This window comes from Echinops telfairi, unplaced genomic scaffold, assembly GCF_000313985.2.
Source record: "Echinops telfairi isolate 266 unplaced genomic scaffold, ASM31398v2 ScPeMD7_2;HRSCAF=8, whole genome shotgun sequence".
NCBI classification, from domain to species: Eukaryota; Metazoa; Chordata; class Mammalia; order Afrosoricida; family Tenrecidae; genus Echinops; species Echinops telfairi.
Genome location: NW_022103898.1, coordinates 8,144,432 through 8,158,251, shown reverse-complemented (window position 1 = coordinate 8,158,251; position 13,820 = coordinate 8,144,432). Strand labels below are relative to the sequence as shown.

Below are 13,820 nucleotides of genomic sequence, written 5' to 3'. Positions count from 1 at the left end.
CCCAAAACACACACACACACACACACACACACACACACACACACACACACGGCCCTTCAGTCTTGAGCAGCCCCCTTCCCGCACCTGTGGATGACATGTACCCTTGGTCACTATCAGCTGACAGCTCTGCGGGGCCGCTAGCCCAGCAGACTACACGCCAGGCCCCTAATGACTTGAGTTCCAGGCAATGGATGACCAGCTCCAGGCAATCCATTCAGTCTGGTTTTCCCCTGAGCACCTGCTGTGTGCTGGCTGCTCTCCTGCCAGCCCCAAAGGCCAGGGCCCCCGTCCAAGCGTGACTTTTTGCAGGCACTCGGGTGACTCCTGCAGGTTCCTTCGGCGTTTTACCCCCCTGGGCACCCCGCCTGTAGCTCTTGGATCCCTTGGGCAGAGGGACATGTGAGCAAGTCTGCGCAGTCCTAAGGAACCAGCGATCTGAAGCCACTGCTGTGGAGTCCATCCCGATGGACGGCAGCCCTGTAGGACAGAGCGGACTGCCCCATAGGGGGCGCAAAACCATCACCTTGAAGAAGCCGGTGGCCTCATCTGTGGCCCGTACAACTGTGGGTGGGTTCAAACTGCCAGCGCTGTGGTTAGCACCCAGCTGAATCACTGCACCCTAGGGCACCTGGCTGTCAAGGAAAGACCATTTGATAACCAGTTGAAAGGAAAAGGCAAACAATTGGGCCCAGCACTAGAAGGCCCTAGAGGTCCTAGCCTTGGGGACAGAGGAGCACTTTGTCCTAGCACATATGGGTTCATGCCATGGTTTCGTGCTCTCAGGGAAGGCAGTGCTGCCCCCGCGGAGGAAGGCCCCCCACCCGCCCCCATCCCAGCTGTTGTCCATCCAGGCTGGGCTCATCGTGCCTGGCTCTGTTCTGACCATTGTCCAAATTTCAGTCCAGTGAGTGTGCCTAACACCCTCTGGGTCATCAGTCCCTCTCTTCACCAAAGGACGTGAGGCTCAGGCAGCCCAGCGCTGCCCCCAGGAAGGCCTCAGAGCTGGGGGTTTGTCCCCAGGAGTCAATCCCGGGGTCACATGGATTCACAGTGGTCACATGTGACCCTCAGGGACAACATGCTCCAAACTTTCTTTTTAATACTGATGCTTTGGTGGGAGACAGTAATGTGTAGCCAGAGGGCTCCCTCTAGGCCCCAGATACTGCCACCTTTTGGGGGGTCACGGGTGCCGGTTCAGCAATGTCCTGGACACTCCCCACCTGTTCGGGGCCAGGGCCCCGTCCACCCCACGTGGCCGGCCCTGCCTCCTCCAGCTCCTCCCTTCTCTGAAGCTGCTCCTGGTGTGTAGCATCCTCACAGAGTCCTGCCACCCTCCCATCTGTCCCCGGGGGGCGGGGAGTGGCAGGTGGGCTCCAGGGGGACCCACAGGGCTGTCTCCGCCTGTGGGCTTCAGCCCACCTCCCTGTGCTGCTTTCAGCTTCTAGGCAAGAGCACGTCGACCGGCCTGAACCAGGTCAACAGCCAGGGCCTGACCCCGCTGCACCTGGCCTGCCAGCTGGGGAAGCAGGAGATGGTGCGTGTGCTGCTGCTCTGTAATGCCCGCTGCAACGTCCTGGGGCCCAGCGGCTACCCCATCCACATGGCCATGAAGCACTCCCAGAAGGGGTGAGTCCTCACCGGGGTGGCCAGGGGCCCACCGGCCTCAGGGCACAAAGGCAAGGCTGCCTGATCACTGCTGGAGCGAGGGCATCGCAGTGCAAACAACGGGACAGCTCTGCCCGGCTGGCGGCAGTGCTTAGGCGACCTTTGGTCTGTACAACAAGACGGTCACTGCCCCGTCCGGCCCCAGCCTCGGCATCGTGGGCTGCCTTGCTCCAGCCCGTTGTTGCAGCCCCTAGAGTGCATCAGAATTTCTGACCACCAGTCAACACCCACTGCCCTCGAGTCGATGCCAACCCCAGAGGATGGCATAGAACTGCCCCGGCGGTGTTGGGGCCGCACATCTTTATGGGAGAAGAAGGCTTCGTCTCAGTAAAGTTAGAGGGGCAGCAGAAAAGAGGAAGGCCCCTCAGGAGACGAATTAACCCAGTGGCTGCAACAATGGGCTCAAACATAACCGTTGTGAGGGGGAAGGGCCTGGTGGTGTTTTTTTTGTTCTGCTGGGATTCCGAACAAGCATGAGGGCTCCTAGCAACAGCAAGTGCTTCAGCCATGGCCCATGGATGTCAGCAATGGTGTCCTGGTCCCATGGCCTCTTCTGAATCCCGCTGGAGCTTCTGGCAGCTCCCTGACCATACGTGAGTGCAACTGTGGTTGAATCCTCTTCAGCCGACCTTGACTGGTGTGCCATCGATGATATCCTTCTAGGAGTTCCTCATCGTGTTGGGCCACCTCTCTTTGGGGCAGGTACAAAGATGGATCTCTTCCACTTGGTAGGCCAGGTAACTGTCTTCCAAATTTCTTGGCACAGATGAGTGAGTGCTTCTAGTGCTTCATCAGCGTGTATTGACACGATCACTAGTGCCCCAGGGAAGCTTGCACCCATACCATTGATTCCTGATCATATACCACCTCTTGAGCTCTTCTACGTTCAAGGGCAAGTTTCCCAGTCTCTTCGTCCATCTACTTTGACCGTGTTTTTCTTTCCTGGCTTTTTGGTGACCAGGGAGCTTTGGTGGTGTCCTGTTTACCCGTTGGGCTGTAATCCTCGTGGTTGGCAGTTTGAAACCGCCAGCAGCTCCTCGAGAGACAGACTGGGCTTTCTACTCCCGTCAACAGTCACAGTCCTGGAAACCCCTGGGGGTCACTGTGAGTCAGCAGACTCGATGGCAGGGAGTTTGGGTTTGGGGGTTTGCTTTCTTCATCTACGATGCTCTTGATGACCTCCCACACCCATGCCTGTCTTCGGTCATCAGTGTTGAACACATCCCATCTGCCCCCCTTGAGATGTTCTCCGAATGCAGGTGGCATAATATACTCAGGGTCACAGTTTGGACTTCTTTCACCTTCCCTCCCTTTCAACTGAAGTGTACGTGGAAGCCATTGATGATCTGTCCCACAGTCAGCCCCAGTCTTGTTCTAGCAGCCAATAACGAGTTTCTCCGTGGCCTCTTCCCGCAGGTGTAGTCAGTTTGGGTCCTGTGCACAACCACCACTGATGTGGTTGGAAAGTGGTATTTCCCACAAGACCATCGTCGTTGTCGTTGGTGCCGTTGAGTGGGTTCCGACTCAGTCGCCCTGTGTGCAACAAGGAAACCACTGCCTGCCCCGCCCCTCGCAGTGGCCCTCACCTTCCAGCCCATTGTTGCGGCCACAGTGAAGCGGTGGGTCTTGCAGGTGCTGTCACGCAATCTCCCGCCCGGCTTCTACGCCCAAGGCCACCTTTTCCAACCACCGGGCCTTCCTCTTTGTTTCCAACATCAAGCTCCAGGTTCCGTAGCGATCACGGCATCTTGATCGCATGTTTGATCAATTTCTGACTGAAGACGTTGGTAGAATTTTCCAGTTTCTTGGCTGAAAGGGTTGCATTGAGATTACAGTCCAGAAACCCCTCCGAGCTAGTTCTAACCTGCCACACAGGAGTCGGAACTGACTCAGGGGCACCTGCTGGCACCAATATGGGGCATTCTTTCATTTGTTCCCTTGGCCCAGACCCGGGAATCTTTACTCTCAATAAAATAGGTGTGTGTGTGCGCGTGCGCACATGGGTATGGTGTAGACTGAGGAGTGGATAAAAAAGAATATCTAAAACTGCAATCCAGCATCTATGCATTTGAATTGTGCTGCTGGCGAATATCGAAAGCCCCACAGACTGCTAAGATGGTAAACCGATCTGTCTTGAAGTAAGGCCAGCGTGCTCCTAAGAGGGAAGCATGGCGAGATGTCATCTTACAGACTTGGGACATGTCAGGAGAGGCCAGTTCTGGGAGAAGGACATCACGTTGGGTAAAGTGGAAGGGCAGTGAGTGCCCATGAGGAAGGCCCTCCAGGACATGGATCAGCCCTGTGGCTACAACAGTGGGCTCAAGCGGGACCACGGTGCGGATGGCGTTCCATTCTGTTATGCAGAGAGTCGCTGTGGGTTGGAACCAACAGCAACAGCTATCCAGCGAGAACAAAGTCCAGAGCAAGTGGACACATGAGTCAGCCCTTCAGCTGCGGACACTGTGCTCCGTGCTGGCCCTCAGAGAGGACTGGGGCTTAAGGCAAGCAGCTCTTGGATGGCATGCTATGCCAGTCTCACAGCACTGTAACCCATGTGGGCAGCACGAAGAGACCTCCGCTGGGAGGCTGGTGCTGGAGGTGAGGGCTGTACTCTCTCCCCTCCTCAAGCTCTCCCGCCTCTGGGGGCTGCATCTCCCTGGCTACTCTCAGGGCATTGTCGCCCTGTGTAAAGTCTGGTCCAAGCTTGGCCGGCCTTCCTGTCCTTGATTCTCCCAGTGCCGGCATTCTGTGCCGGCACCACTGTGAGGCTGTGGGGAGGTGGGCTGTAGAGTGATGGCAGTTGCAGCAGCCATAATAACAAGTAAGGTTTTCTACCCCCTAGTGCTGCTCCCACCCCACCACCCCCCTGTCAGGATGGAGCTTAAATGTCGCTATGACGCTGGTATTTCCAGAGTCCGCAAGGTTTCAGCAGCGCCTCCAGACTAAGAGAGCAGCAAGAAAGGGCTGGCAACCTACTTCTGCAGATCAGCCCTTGACAGCCCTGTGGAGCACAGCTGAATGCCATCCTGTGGTAGAGTGCTTAGAAGAGGAGTCCCCGGGCGGGGCAGCACGCAGCCCCAACAAGGGGCTCGGGATGCCAGCAATGGTGAAGATCGTGCAGGACTGGGCCCCGTGTTTTGCTGTCCTGCATGGAGTCCCCAGGGCTTGGAGGCAACTTGGTGACGACAGTAGCACATTGCTGCCCCAGCCCCTGGGCCCCGCCACCACCCAGGTCACTTCACAGCAGCCCAGGGAGGCAGAGTATACGCCAGCGTTCAAGACAAGGAAGCCCACGCATGAGGGGGGATGCTCAGTCACGGACCCTGCGTCCTGTGGCTGGCCGGTGTCAGAGACCCCCGCCAAGCAACTGCACCCTTACCCATTCTGCTGCCCCGTTTCTTACAGGATGCAGGCTGGTGCAGGCACCCCAGCGGGGCTCCCCTATGTGTCTGGCACAAAACTAGGTACAGAGACACCCTGTCTCCAGGAGTCCTGGCCAGGCCTATCCCCGTTTTAGAGGGTCCTATCACGGAAATACCTTACCAGGGGTGGATTTAGCACACAGGCATTGCTTGTTGCTGGGTGGATCCGAAGCCCTGGCTCGGTGGGCTGCCTTACTCTCTTGGGGAGCTCTGAACAAGGCCCTTACACCTCGGTCCCCTGGCCATCTCCCTGTGGTGTGACAACGTCTCCCTCCCCAGCTCTGCCTCTCCTCTGAGCCACCTCTACTTCTGTTGTAGCTCAGAGGCCATTGACTTAAAAACACACCCTACACGGAGGTCACCTCTAAATAGAGCGAAGAAAGCCCATTCCCAATGGGACTGACCACAGGCACGCTCTTGCTGGGTGCCGTCGAGTCCGTTCTGACTCAGAGCGACCTCAGGTCATACCCCCGTCCTGCGCCGTCCTCACAATTGTGCTTCCGCCCACGCTGCAGCCACGGTGTCCGTCCATCTCATGGAAGATCTTCCTTGTGGTCGCTGCCCCTCTACTTCACCAAGCATGGCAGCATGCCCAAAAAACATGAGGCGACGTCTCCCACCCTCCCGTCCAAGGGGCGTTCTGGCCGTATGCTGCTTGTTCTCCTCCCGCACCCACCATTCAGGTGCCTCGATTCTCCCTTGGTCCCCGGGCTTCTGGGTTCACCGCCCAGTGTGCACATGCTCATGAGGCGATGGGAAGTACCATGGGCTCGGGCCAGGCTCACCTTAGTCCTCAAGGTGACACCCTGGCTCTTCAAGACCTTGAAGCAGGTCTTGTGCTGCTGGTGGGTGCCCTCGAGTCAGCTCTGACCCACAGCGACCCCGTGCACAACAGAACGAAAGCCCGGCTCTGCGCCGTCCTCACAGCTGGCCTGTGCCTGAGCCCACGGATACCTCGTTGGGGCCTTCCTCTTTTCCGCTGCCCCTCCGCTTTACCAAACATAGCATCCTTCTCCAGGGACTGGTCTCTCCTGACACGTCAAAAGTCTGTAAGGCCCTCTTGCCCTCCTTGCCTCTAATGAGCGCTCTGTCCGTACTTCTTCCAAGACAGATCTGTCTGTCCTTTGAGCAGTCCATGGTACTTTCCATATTCATGTCCAGCACCACCATCCAAATGCATCCATTCTTCTGTGGTCTTCCTTATTCGGTGTCCAATGTTCACGTGCACTTGATGCAAAGAGGAATGTCATGGCTTGGGTCCGGCACACCTCAGGCCTCAAAATAACATCCCTGCTCTTCGATACTCTAACGCGGTCTTGTGCAGCAGATTTACCCAATGCAATCCGTCCTTTGATCTCTTGGCTGCTGCTTCCATGAGCACTGATGGTGGAGCCATGGAAGACACAATCCTGGACATTTGAACCTTTTCTCCATTCATCACAATGGTCCCCTTGTGAGGATCTGGGTCTTCTTGACATTGAGTTGTAATCCAGACTGAAAGCTGCAATCCTTGATCCTCATCAGCAAGTGCTTCGAGTCCTCCTCACTGTCAGCAAGCAAGGTTGTGTCGTGCGTCCAGCAGGTGGTTCATAAGCCTGCCTCCGGTCTGATGCCACAGTCTTCTCTAGAGAACCCAGCTTCCCTGAGGGCCTGCTGCCCAGCATGTTGCACTATAGGGTTTCAATTTCACAACACGTGTTTGGGGGAGACGCAATCCAACCCATAGCAGACCCCAAACTGCAAAGGCCCCATTCCTTGGCTCTGGTGCCCCGTGAGGAGCTGGGACCAGACTTCAGCCCGGTTGACGGTAACGCCAATGCCAGTGAGCATGCGTGTGGTTGGCAGGAGTCCTCTGGGAAGGCTTCCTGGAGGAGGAGGTGGCTCCAGCATGCTGTGAGAGGCCCGGTACCCCCCTGACACACATCGTGGGCATGTTCTACAGCTTTCTCCATGGGTGGAAACTTCCCTGACCCCCTGCGGGAGCCTCAGGAGTGCCCTCCATGGCAGACCCCACCCCCCCATTCCTCCTCACAGTCACGGCCCCTCTCTCCTCAGGTGTGCAGAGATGATCATCAGTATGGACTGCAACCAGATCCACAGCAAGGACCCCCGCTATGGCGCCAGCCCCCTGCACTGGGCCAAGAACGCAGAGGTGGGGGAGTCTGAGAGCAGGTGGGGGCTTGGGGGCGCAACACCCCAGAGCCCTGTGCTTCTGTTGCTGGCCGGAGAGAGGATGCTGGTGGGAGGGGGTTCGCACTTGTGGCAGGAGTGGGGGAGCTGATCTGTGGGGGGCCCCAAGGCAGAGGAGTCTGGGACCATTGGAGTGTTCTCTGTGCTCACTGAGGGGGTGGTGATTCCCCACTGAGCCTTGGTGCCCAAGGGTGTGAACTGGGGGGTCAGGGGCATGCCAGGAGCGTCCCTGGGAAGGCTTCCTGGAGGAGAGGATTGATTGTGAAGTCAGCACATGGTGCATGGAGAAGCTGGGAGGAGCAGCAGAAGGGTCCAGCCATGTCCACAGAGCCTGGCTGCCATCTCTCCTAGAACCTGCCCTGAAGCCACCCCAACCCCTCAGCAGATCGCAGCTCTGGCCCCTCTGCCCACTTGGCAGTGCAGCTCAGTGGGGCGCCGGATGGAGTGCTGGCCTGCCCATGAAGGCTATGGCCAAGATGCAGGGGGCTTGCTGAGGGCCAGGAGCTAGGCACCAAGCCAGACTCCTAAGTTCAGGCTTCACTTATTGTTACCTCCCCCAGAAGGGCAGGCTGAGGGGCATGGTGGGAGGGCTCTCTGGCTTATATAGCTGAGGCAAGGTGGGGTGGCTGGGCCCCGTCCTGCCTGGCCCCCGAGGGCCTCTCTCCCGAGGCAGGCTGGTGTGGGCAGGGGATATTCTAGAACCAGCCTCCGAAGCACGTTGCAGGGAGGGCCTGGGAACCCCTAAAAGCCGCTGGCCGTTTCCTGCTCTGTCCCTGGTTCTTGGGGTGGTGAGGAGGTGGGGGCCGAGGTCTGGGGCCCCACACCCAGGGCATCAGGGGAGCAGCAGGGCCTGCGCGGCCCCACTGAGAGGCCGGGCCCTGTCCCGAGCAGATGGCCCGCATGCTGCTGAAACGTGGCTGCGACGTGAACAGCACCAGCTCGGCGGGGAACACCGCCCTGCATGTGGCCGTGATGCGCAACCGCTTCGAGTGCGTCATGGTGCTGCTGACCTACGGGGCCCACGCTGACGCCCGCGGGGAGCATGGCAACACCCCGCTGCACCTGGCCATGTCGGTGAGTCCCCCCACCCCCCTGTACAGCTCCCACTGCCTGGTGAGAAGCCGCACCACCTGCCCCCGCCAGCCTTGGTTTGCTCACCTGGGAACGGGGAGCTGCCCGGGTGGACATGTAGAACCCGAGGTGTGGGGAGGTTCAGCGGGAGCTGCTTGACAGCTCTCTGGTGACGTCCACGTGGCGCACATGACACCGCCTGGAGGAGCGTCCTACGGGGCTGCCATCAGGACCAGGGAAACAGCCACCTGCGGGCCCTGTGTCTCAGCCTGGCCCCCTGTGAGCACTCCGAAAGCAGGCCTCTGGCCACGGGGGACGGGGCTGCAGTTTGTCTTGCCGCGTAACTCCTGCCTTTAAAGTCTCTGCAGCGTGGCTGGGGAGCTCCAGCAAGTACGCACTGCACACCCAGCAACTCCCAGCAGCCCTGTGCAGGCCTTCTGAGGCTGTGACTCTCTTTGGGAGCAAAGAGCCTCCTCTTTCTCCTGACAAGTGGCTGGTGGTGTTGAACCACCCACCTTGTGTTTCTCAGTCACGCCCACCTGACAGCACCCCCCGGACCCAGGGCTCCTTGGTATGCATCATGACACAAACCAAACGAAACTTACTGCCTTCAGGCCCATTCTGACTCATAGGACAGGCGAGAGCTGGGTGTCCTAGGCTGTAGATCTTTATAGAAGCAGAAAGCCTCAACTTCCTCCTGCAGGGCAGCTGGTGGGTTTGAACCACCGACCTTGTGGTCAGCCACCCATCGTGTAACCCATGACACCACCAGGGCTGTCATGTTACACATAAGCCAAAAGCAAATTCATAGCCAGCCAGCAAACCCATGCCAACTCACAGCACCCTAAAGGAAAGGGTAGAACTGCCCCTGTGGGTTTCCCAGGCTCTCACTCTTTATGTAAGAAGGCCTCAGGGTTTTCTCTTGGAATAGCTGGTGGTTTTGAACCATTGACCTTGGGGTTGACAGCCCAATGCATAACCGCAACACCACCAGGACTCCCAGTTATCAGCTAGTTGACACTACCCTCCAGAAAGTTTTCAATGGCTGAGTTTTTAAAGAAGTAGATCACCAGACCTTCCCTCTAGGGCACCTGCAGCCTTTCAGTTAGCAGCTAAACACATTAACTGTGTACACCATTACTGCGTGTGTGCTAGAACAAGGGCGTGGTATACACCCAGGCCCATTGAACAAGTCTCAGAGCCATGGAACAAAGCTAGACCTTGGAGGCTCTAAAAGAAGTAGATTTAAGACAAGTTCAAGTTCAAAGACATCCTGTTTTACATAAGAGGTCACAGAAGAGACCTAACTGCCCAAGAGGCTAGCCCTGTAAATAGCTCCCCGGGTCATTTGTAGCACTGAATGTGCCCTTAGAATTAGCTGTGGCTCAGCCCTCAATGCTTTCGCTCCGTTCGGCCCTTTCTGCTTTCTGAAATGACCCAGGGAGACCTGGGAACTTTTATGCATATGAGGTGACCACCATCTGTATTTCCCATGTTAGAAATAGGAAGCGAGAAAGTTAAGAAGATATATATTGATTCATTTTAAAATAATAAACTCGGGACATGCTAATATAAATCACATTCGAAGAACACTTTATTCTTCAAGGGTCCCCTCTTTAAAAAATTATTAAAAAGAGTGGTGTTTACATTTCTTGACAATCGTTTTACTAGAATCTCATGTCACCTACGGTTGGTCTCTTGCAATATGTTGGTGTTTTTTGTGTTTTAACTCTTCATCATGAATTGGGTGAAGGTGTACAGAGCAGAGCCTCAGTTTTCTGTCCAACGAGCCACATGCTTTCTGCTTCCTCAATCAGTGCAGTTTTCTGAATGCCCGATCAGCCCTCCCATCTTCTCTCTCTGTTTCCCGCTGCCATCCCTCCTACTTCCCTAGCCCCTCTGAAGATTGTCCTCAGTAAATGCTGCCGAGTGGTCCATTATTCTAAGTTGCACACACATCGTTAGAGTTATCGTTCCTCTCACAGACCTGTCTCTTGTTGGGCTGAGAATGAGCCGCTGGGGCGGGTTCAGTTCCAGACCAGGTCTTGGTCCCATCAGTCTCTATCTGACCAGCGAGCCTGGCCCTCTTTAGGATTTTCCATCTGTCCCATGTCTTCCCCCGCTCTATGCAGGACCTGCGGAGGCAGTCTCTTTCAGAGCCCGTGGTGATGGGACCCGGCACCATCTAGTTCTTCTGGTCTCAGGGTGGCAGAGGCTGAGGTTCACGTGGTCCCTCCATCCACGGGACTGATCCTCTCCAGTGTCTTTGATTGTCCTCACTCTGCCACTCTCTTCTGGAGAAAGACAGGGCTTTCTACTCCCATCAAGAGCGACAGCCTCAGAAACTCTCAGGGGCAGCTCTGCTCCGTCCCAGGGGCGCCCTGTGAGTCAGCATCCGTGGGACAACGGCTGTGAGGCCAGTCTTCTATCTTCCAAAGAGAGAGACAATAGTTGGCACCTTAGCTGGCCGTTCTCAAGCTGGCCAGACCCTGGGTGCTGCTCACCAAAGTGAGACCCAGACTTTGTGAACTGTGTTAAGCCTGTTGGCCTTGCTTTCTGTCCAAGAAGTTTGTATAACTGTGCCCCCTGTAGCAACGTCACGCAAATCTGGCCCCACCCAGATCTGCAGTCAGGGAGGCAGGAGTGTTTGCAGCAGCCCCACCATCATTCTGGATATTCAGTGATGCCATACCAAACCATGGTGAGGGGCCGTTTCTGGGAAGGGGGTTGCAGTACACAGTGAGGAGCCAGCTCAGGTTGCTTCTGGTGCCCTGTGACATTGAACCCGTTGTTTCGTGGCCGCTGTGTGCCTAGATTCTTTACCCAGGCTTGATGCCGCACCCCAGAACCAAACCAAACCACATGACTCATAGCGATCCCTGTGGACTTCCAAGACGGTAACTGCTGACTGGAGTAGAAGGCGTAGTCTTTCTCTCACGGAGCTGCTGGTGGTTCAAACCTCCGGATCGCGGCCCAACCAACGTGTGTAACCATTACACCACCCGACCTCCTCGGCCTTGGAAACACAGCTTCTTCGACTGGAAACACAGCTTCTCCGATTTTGCACAACCGCCAAGTCTCGAGCACCCCGTTTCATGGTGCGCCCCGACCAAGCTGGTTGTTACAGAGTTGGACTCAGACACAGAGCCGACACCATGTATGCCCAAGCACAACTGTGCTCTGGGGGCTTCCATAGCGGCCATTTCAGACGCAGACCACCAGGCCTTTCTTCCAAGGTACCGCGGAAGTTTCAACTCCTAGTCCTTCTGTTAGTAGCCAAGCACTTGCCCATTTGGGCCGCCCGGGGACTCTACATTGTATTCAACAGTCTGACAAAGCCTCACATTGGTCAATATTGCCATTGGTCTCACTAGAAATCATTAAGTTTCATTCGAAACAGGCAGCGTGAGAAATGGAGAAAAGGTTGATGTCAAGGATTTTGTCTTGCTTGGATCCACAATCACTGCTCACAGAAGCGGCAGCCGGGAGATTAAAAGACATATTGCATTAGGTAAATGTGCCGCACAAGAGTCTTGAAAAGCAGGAGATTGTTTTCAGGTCTAAGGTGCCCCTAACCAAGCCAGAGCCTTCTCCATTGCATCATATGCGTGTGAAAGTTGGACACTGAATAAGGAAGACAGTAGAAGAATGGATGCGTTTGACTTGTGGTGCTGTTGAAGAATATTGAAAGTACCATGGACTGTTAAAAGGACAGACAGATCTGTCTTGGAAGAAGTAAGACCAGAGTGCTCCTCAGAGGCAGGGATGGCTGGATTTCATCTTACAGACTTTGTACAGATTGTCAGGAGAGACCGGTGCCTGGAGAAGGACGTCATGCTCGGGACAGTGGAGGAGCAAATAACTAGAGGAAGACCCACGACGAGACGGTTGACACAGGCGTAGGCTGCGTTCTGTTCCGCGGGCTCCGGCATCGGAACAACTGTGAGGCTGGCTCAGGACCGGGCAGGGTCTCCTTCTGTTGTGCACGGGTCAGAGCCCACTCAGTGGCACCCAGCTACAGCACCTCATTAGCAGAGTCTCCAAATGCCCGGACGCCTGCAAGCCCACAAGACTTAATAGCTCTGGTGCCCCAGTCTTGTTTGATGGTAAGGTGCCAACTGTATTCCCCACCACTCAGTGCCCTTCGTGCAGACGCCCACCCAGTGCACACGGCAGGAGCCATCGGGTGCCTGTGCTTAGTGTTGGCCTTACAGACCCCCTGGGAGCACCTACGTCTCCCAGGGGCCCGTTTTGTCAGTCATGGAGCACTTTGACAATTACGTGCTCCATCGTCTCCGTGCTTTGGCTTCCTTCTGAACGCATTTCAACTGGAAGGAAGGGTTTTCCGTATCCCCACGTGAAGTGGGGAGCCAGTGCCACACACGTTGGAGATAACCAAGGTATTAGCGCTCACAGCAACAGGGAAGCAAATGATTGATGTCAGCGCATTGGACGACTCACCTAAAGGTTGGTAGTTCAAGCCCACTTTGGAAGGCAGCGTCTGAAAGGTCCCAAGCCCAGGAACCCCGACCGAGGTCGCTCCACTCTGCACACGGGTCGCCACGAGCCAACACCAGCCAGCCACGATGATGACAGCATGCACAGTCACATGTGTCCTGAAGTCCTAGTGATGCACCAGCAGCCGCTTCATAGCCCCTTCTGCACATATCCCTGTGTTCTCCAGGCCAGGGGAGGGAGGTGACAAGCCCAGGGCTCTGGTCCTCTTGGTGGCAGAGTGGCAGCCCATTGGTGTGTCTGAACCTCCCCCTGCTCCAACCCACCCGCTCGGGGGAGAAAAGGCCACCAACCCCACGAGAAGTGGCCTTGAGGACCAGAAGGACAGAACATTCTTCCCCACTCTCACTTCCTCTCTCCCTGCTGCTCCTGAAAGCCTTCAGCTGGCCTGTTGGTGGCCCCCGGGGTCTCTGGGGTCAGGGGTGAGAGGGTGTGGCTCACTCCAGGCAGGCTCCAGCGAAGCTGGGGTGGGGGTGTCTGAGCTTCAGCTGGCCTGCTGCACTGCCAGCTCCACTGGCTGCGGATGAGGGAGCTCCAGGACCCCCTTGCTGGCCAGAGGCCCACCTAGTGGACAGCAGGGCGGAGAAGGCCAGGGGTCCCTTTTCGCTTCTCTGAGGTGTCTCACCTTCCACTGCTCGTGTCCCAACAGAAGGACAACGTGGAAATGATCAAGGCCCTGATTGTCTTTGGGGCGGAAGTGGACACCCCGAATGACTTTGGGGAGACTCCTGCCTTAGTAGCTTCCAAGATCAGCAAAGGTATGCCCTCTGCATGCTGAGCCTGGGGAGGAGGGGCAGTGCGGGGCAGGGGGAAGGGGAGGGGCCAGCCAAAGAGGAGTGATTCCCAAGGTGACCCTCTCCCCATGGGCAACTGTCTGCTCGAATGTCGGGGGTCCTGGGTGCGGCAGAGGGGGAGCCTTCTTCTCCCAGGAACAGGTTCTCACTGGCCGGGGTGGGG

At 56.6% G+C, this 13,820-nt stretch overlaps 1 protein-coding gene across 2 annotated transcripts in view; it reads left to right on the top strand.

Moving 5' to 3' along the window:
• PLA2G6 (phospholipase A2 group VI) overlaps positions 1 to 13,820 on the top strand; it is a 56,386-nt gene that overhangs the window by 26,350 nt on the left and 16,216 nt on the right. For both annotated transcript variants that reach the window (XM_004700247.2, XM_045290587.1), the window contains 4 exons: positions 1,439 to 1,626; positions 7,143 to 7,239; positions 8,169 to 8,351; positions 13,513 to 13,621. In XM_004700247.2, the coding sequence (XP_004700304.1) occupies positions 1,439 to 1,626; positions 7,143 to 7,239; positions 8,169 to 8,351; positions 13,513 to 13,621 (577 nt within the window). The remainder of the gene's footprint in view (positions 1 to 1,438; positions 1,627 to 7,142; positions 7,240 to 8,168; positions 8,352 to 13,512; positions 13,622 to 13,820) is intronic.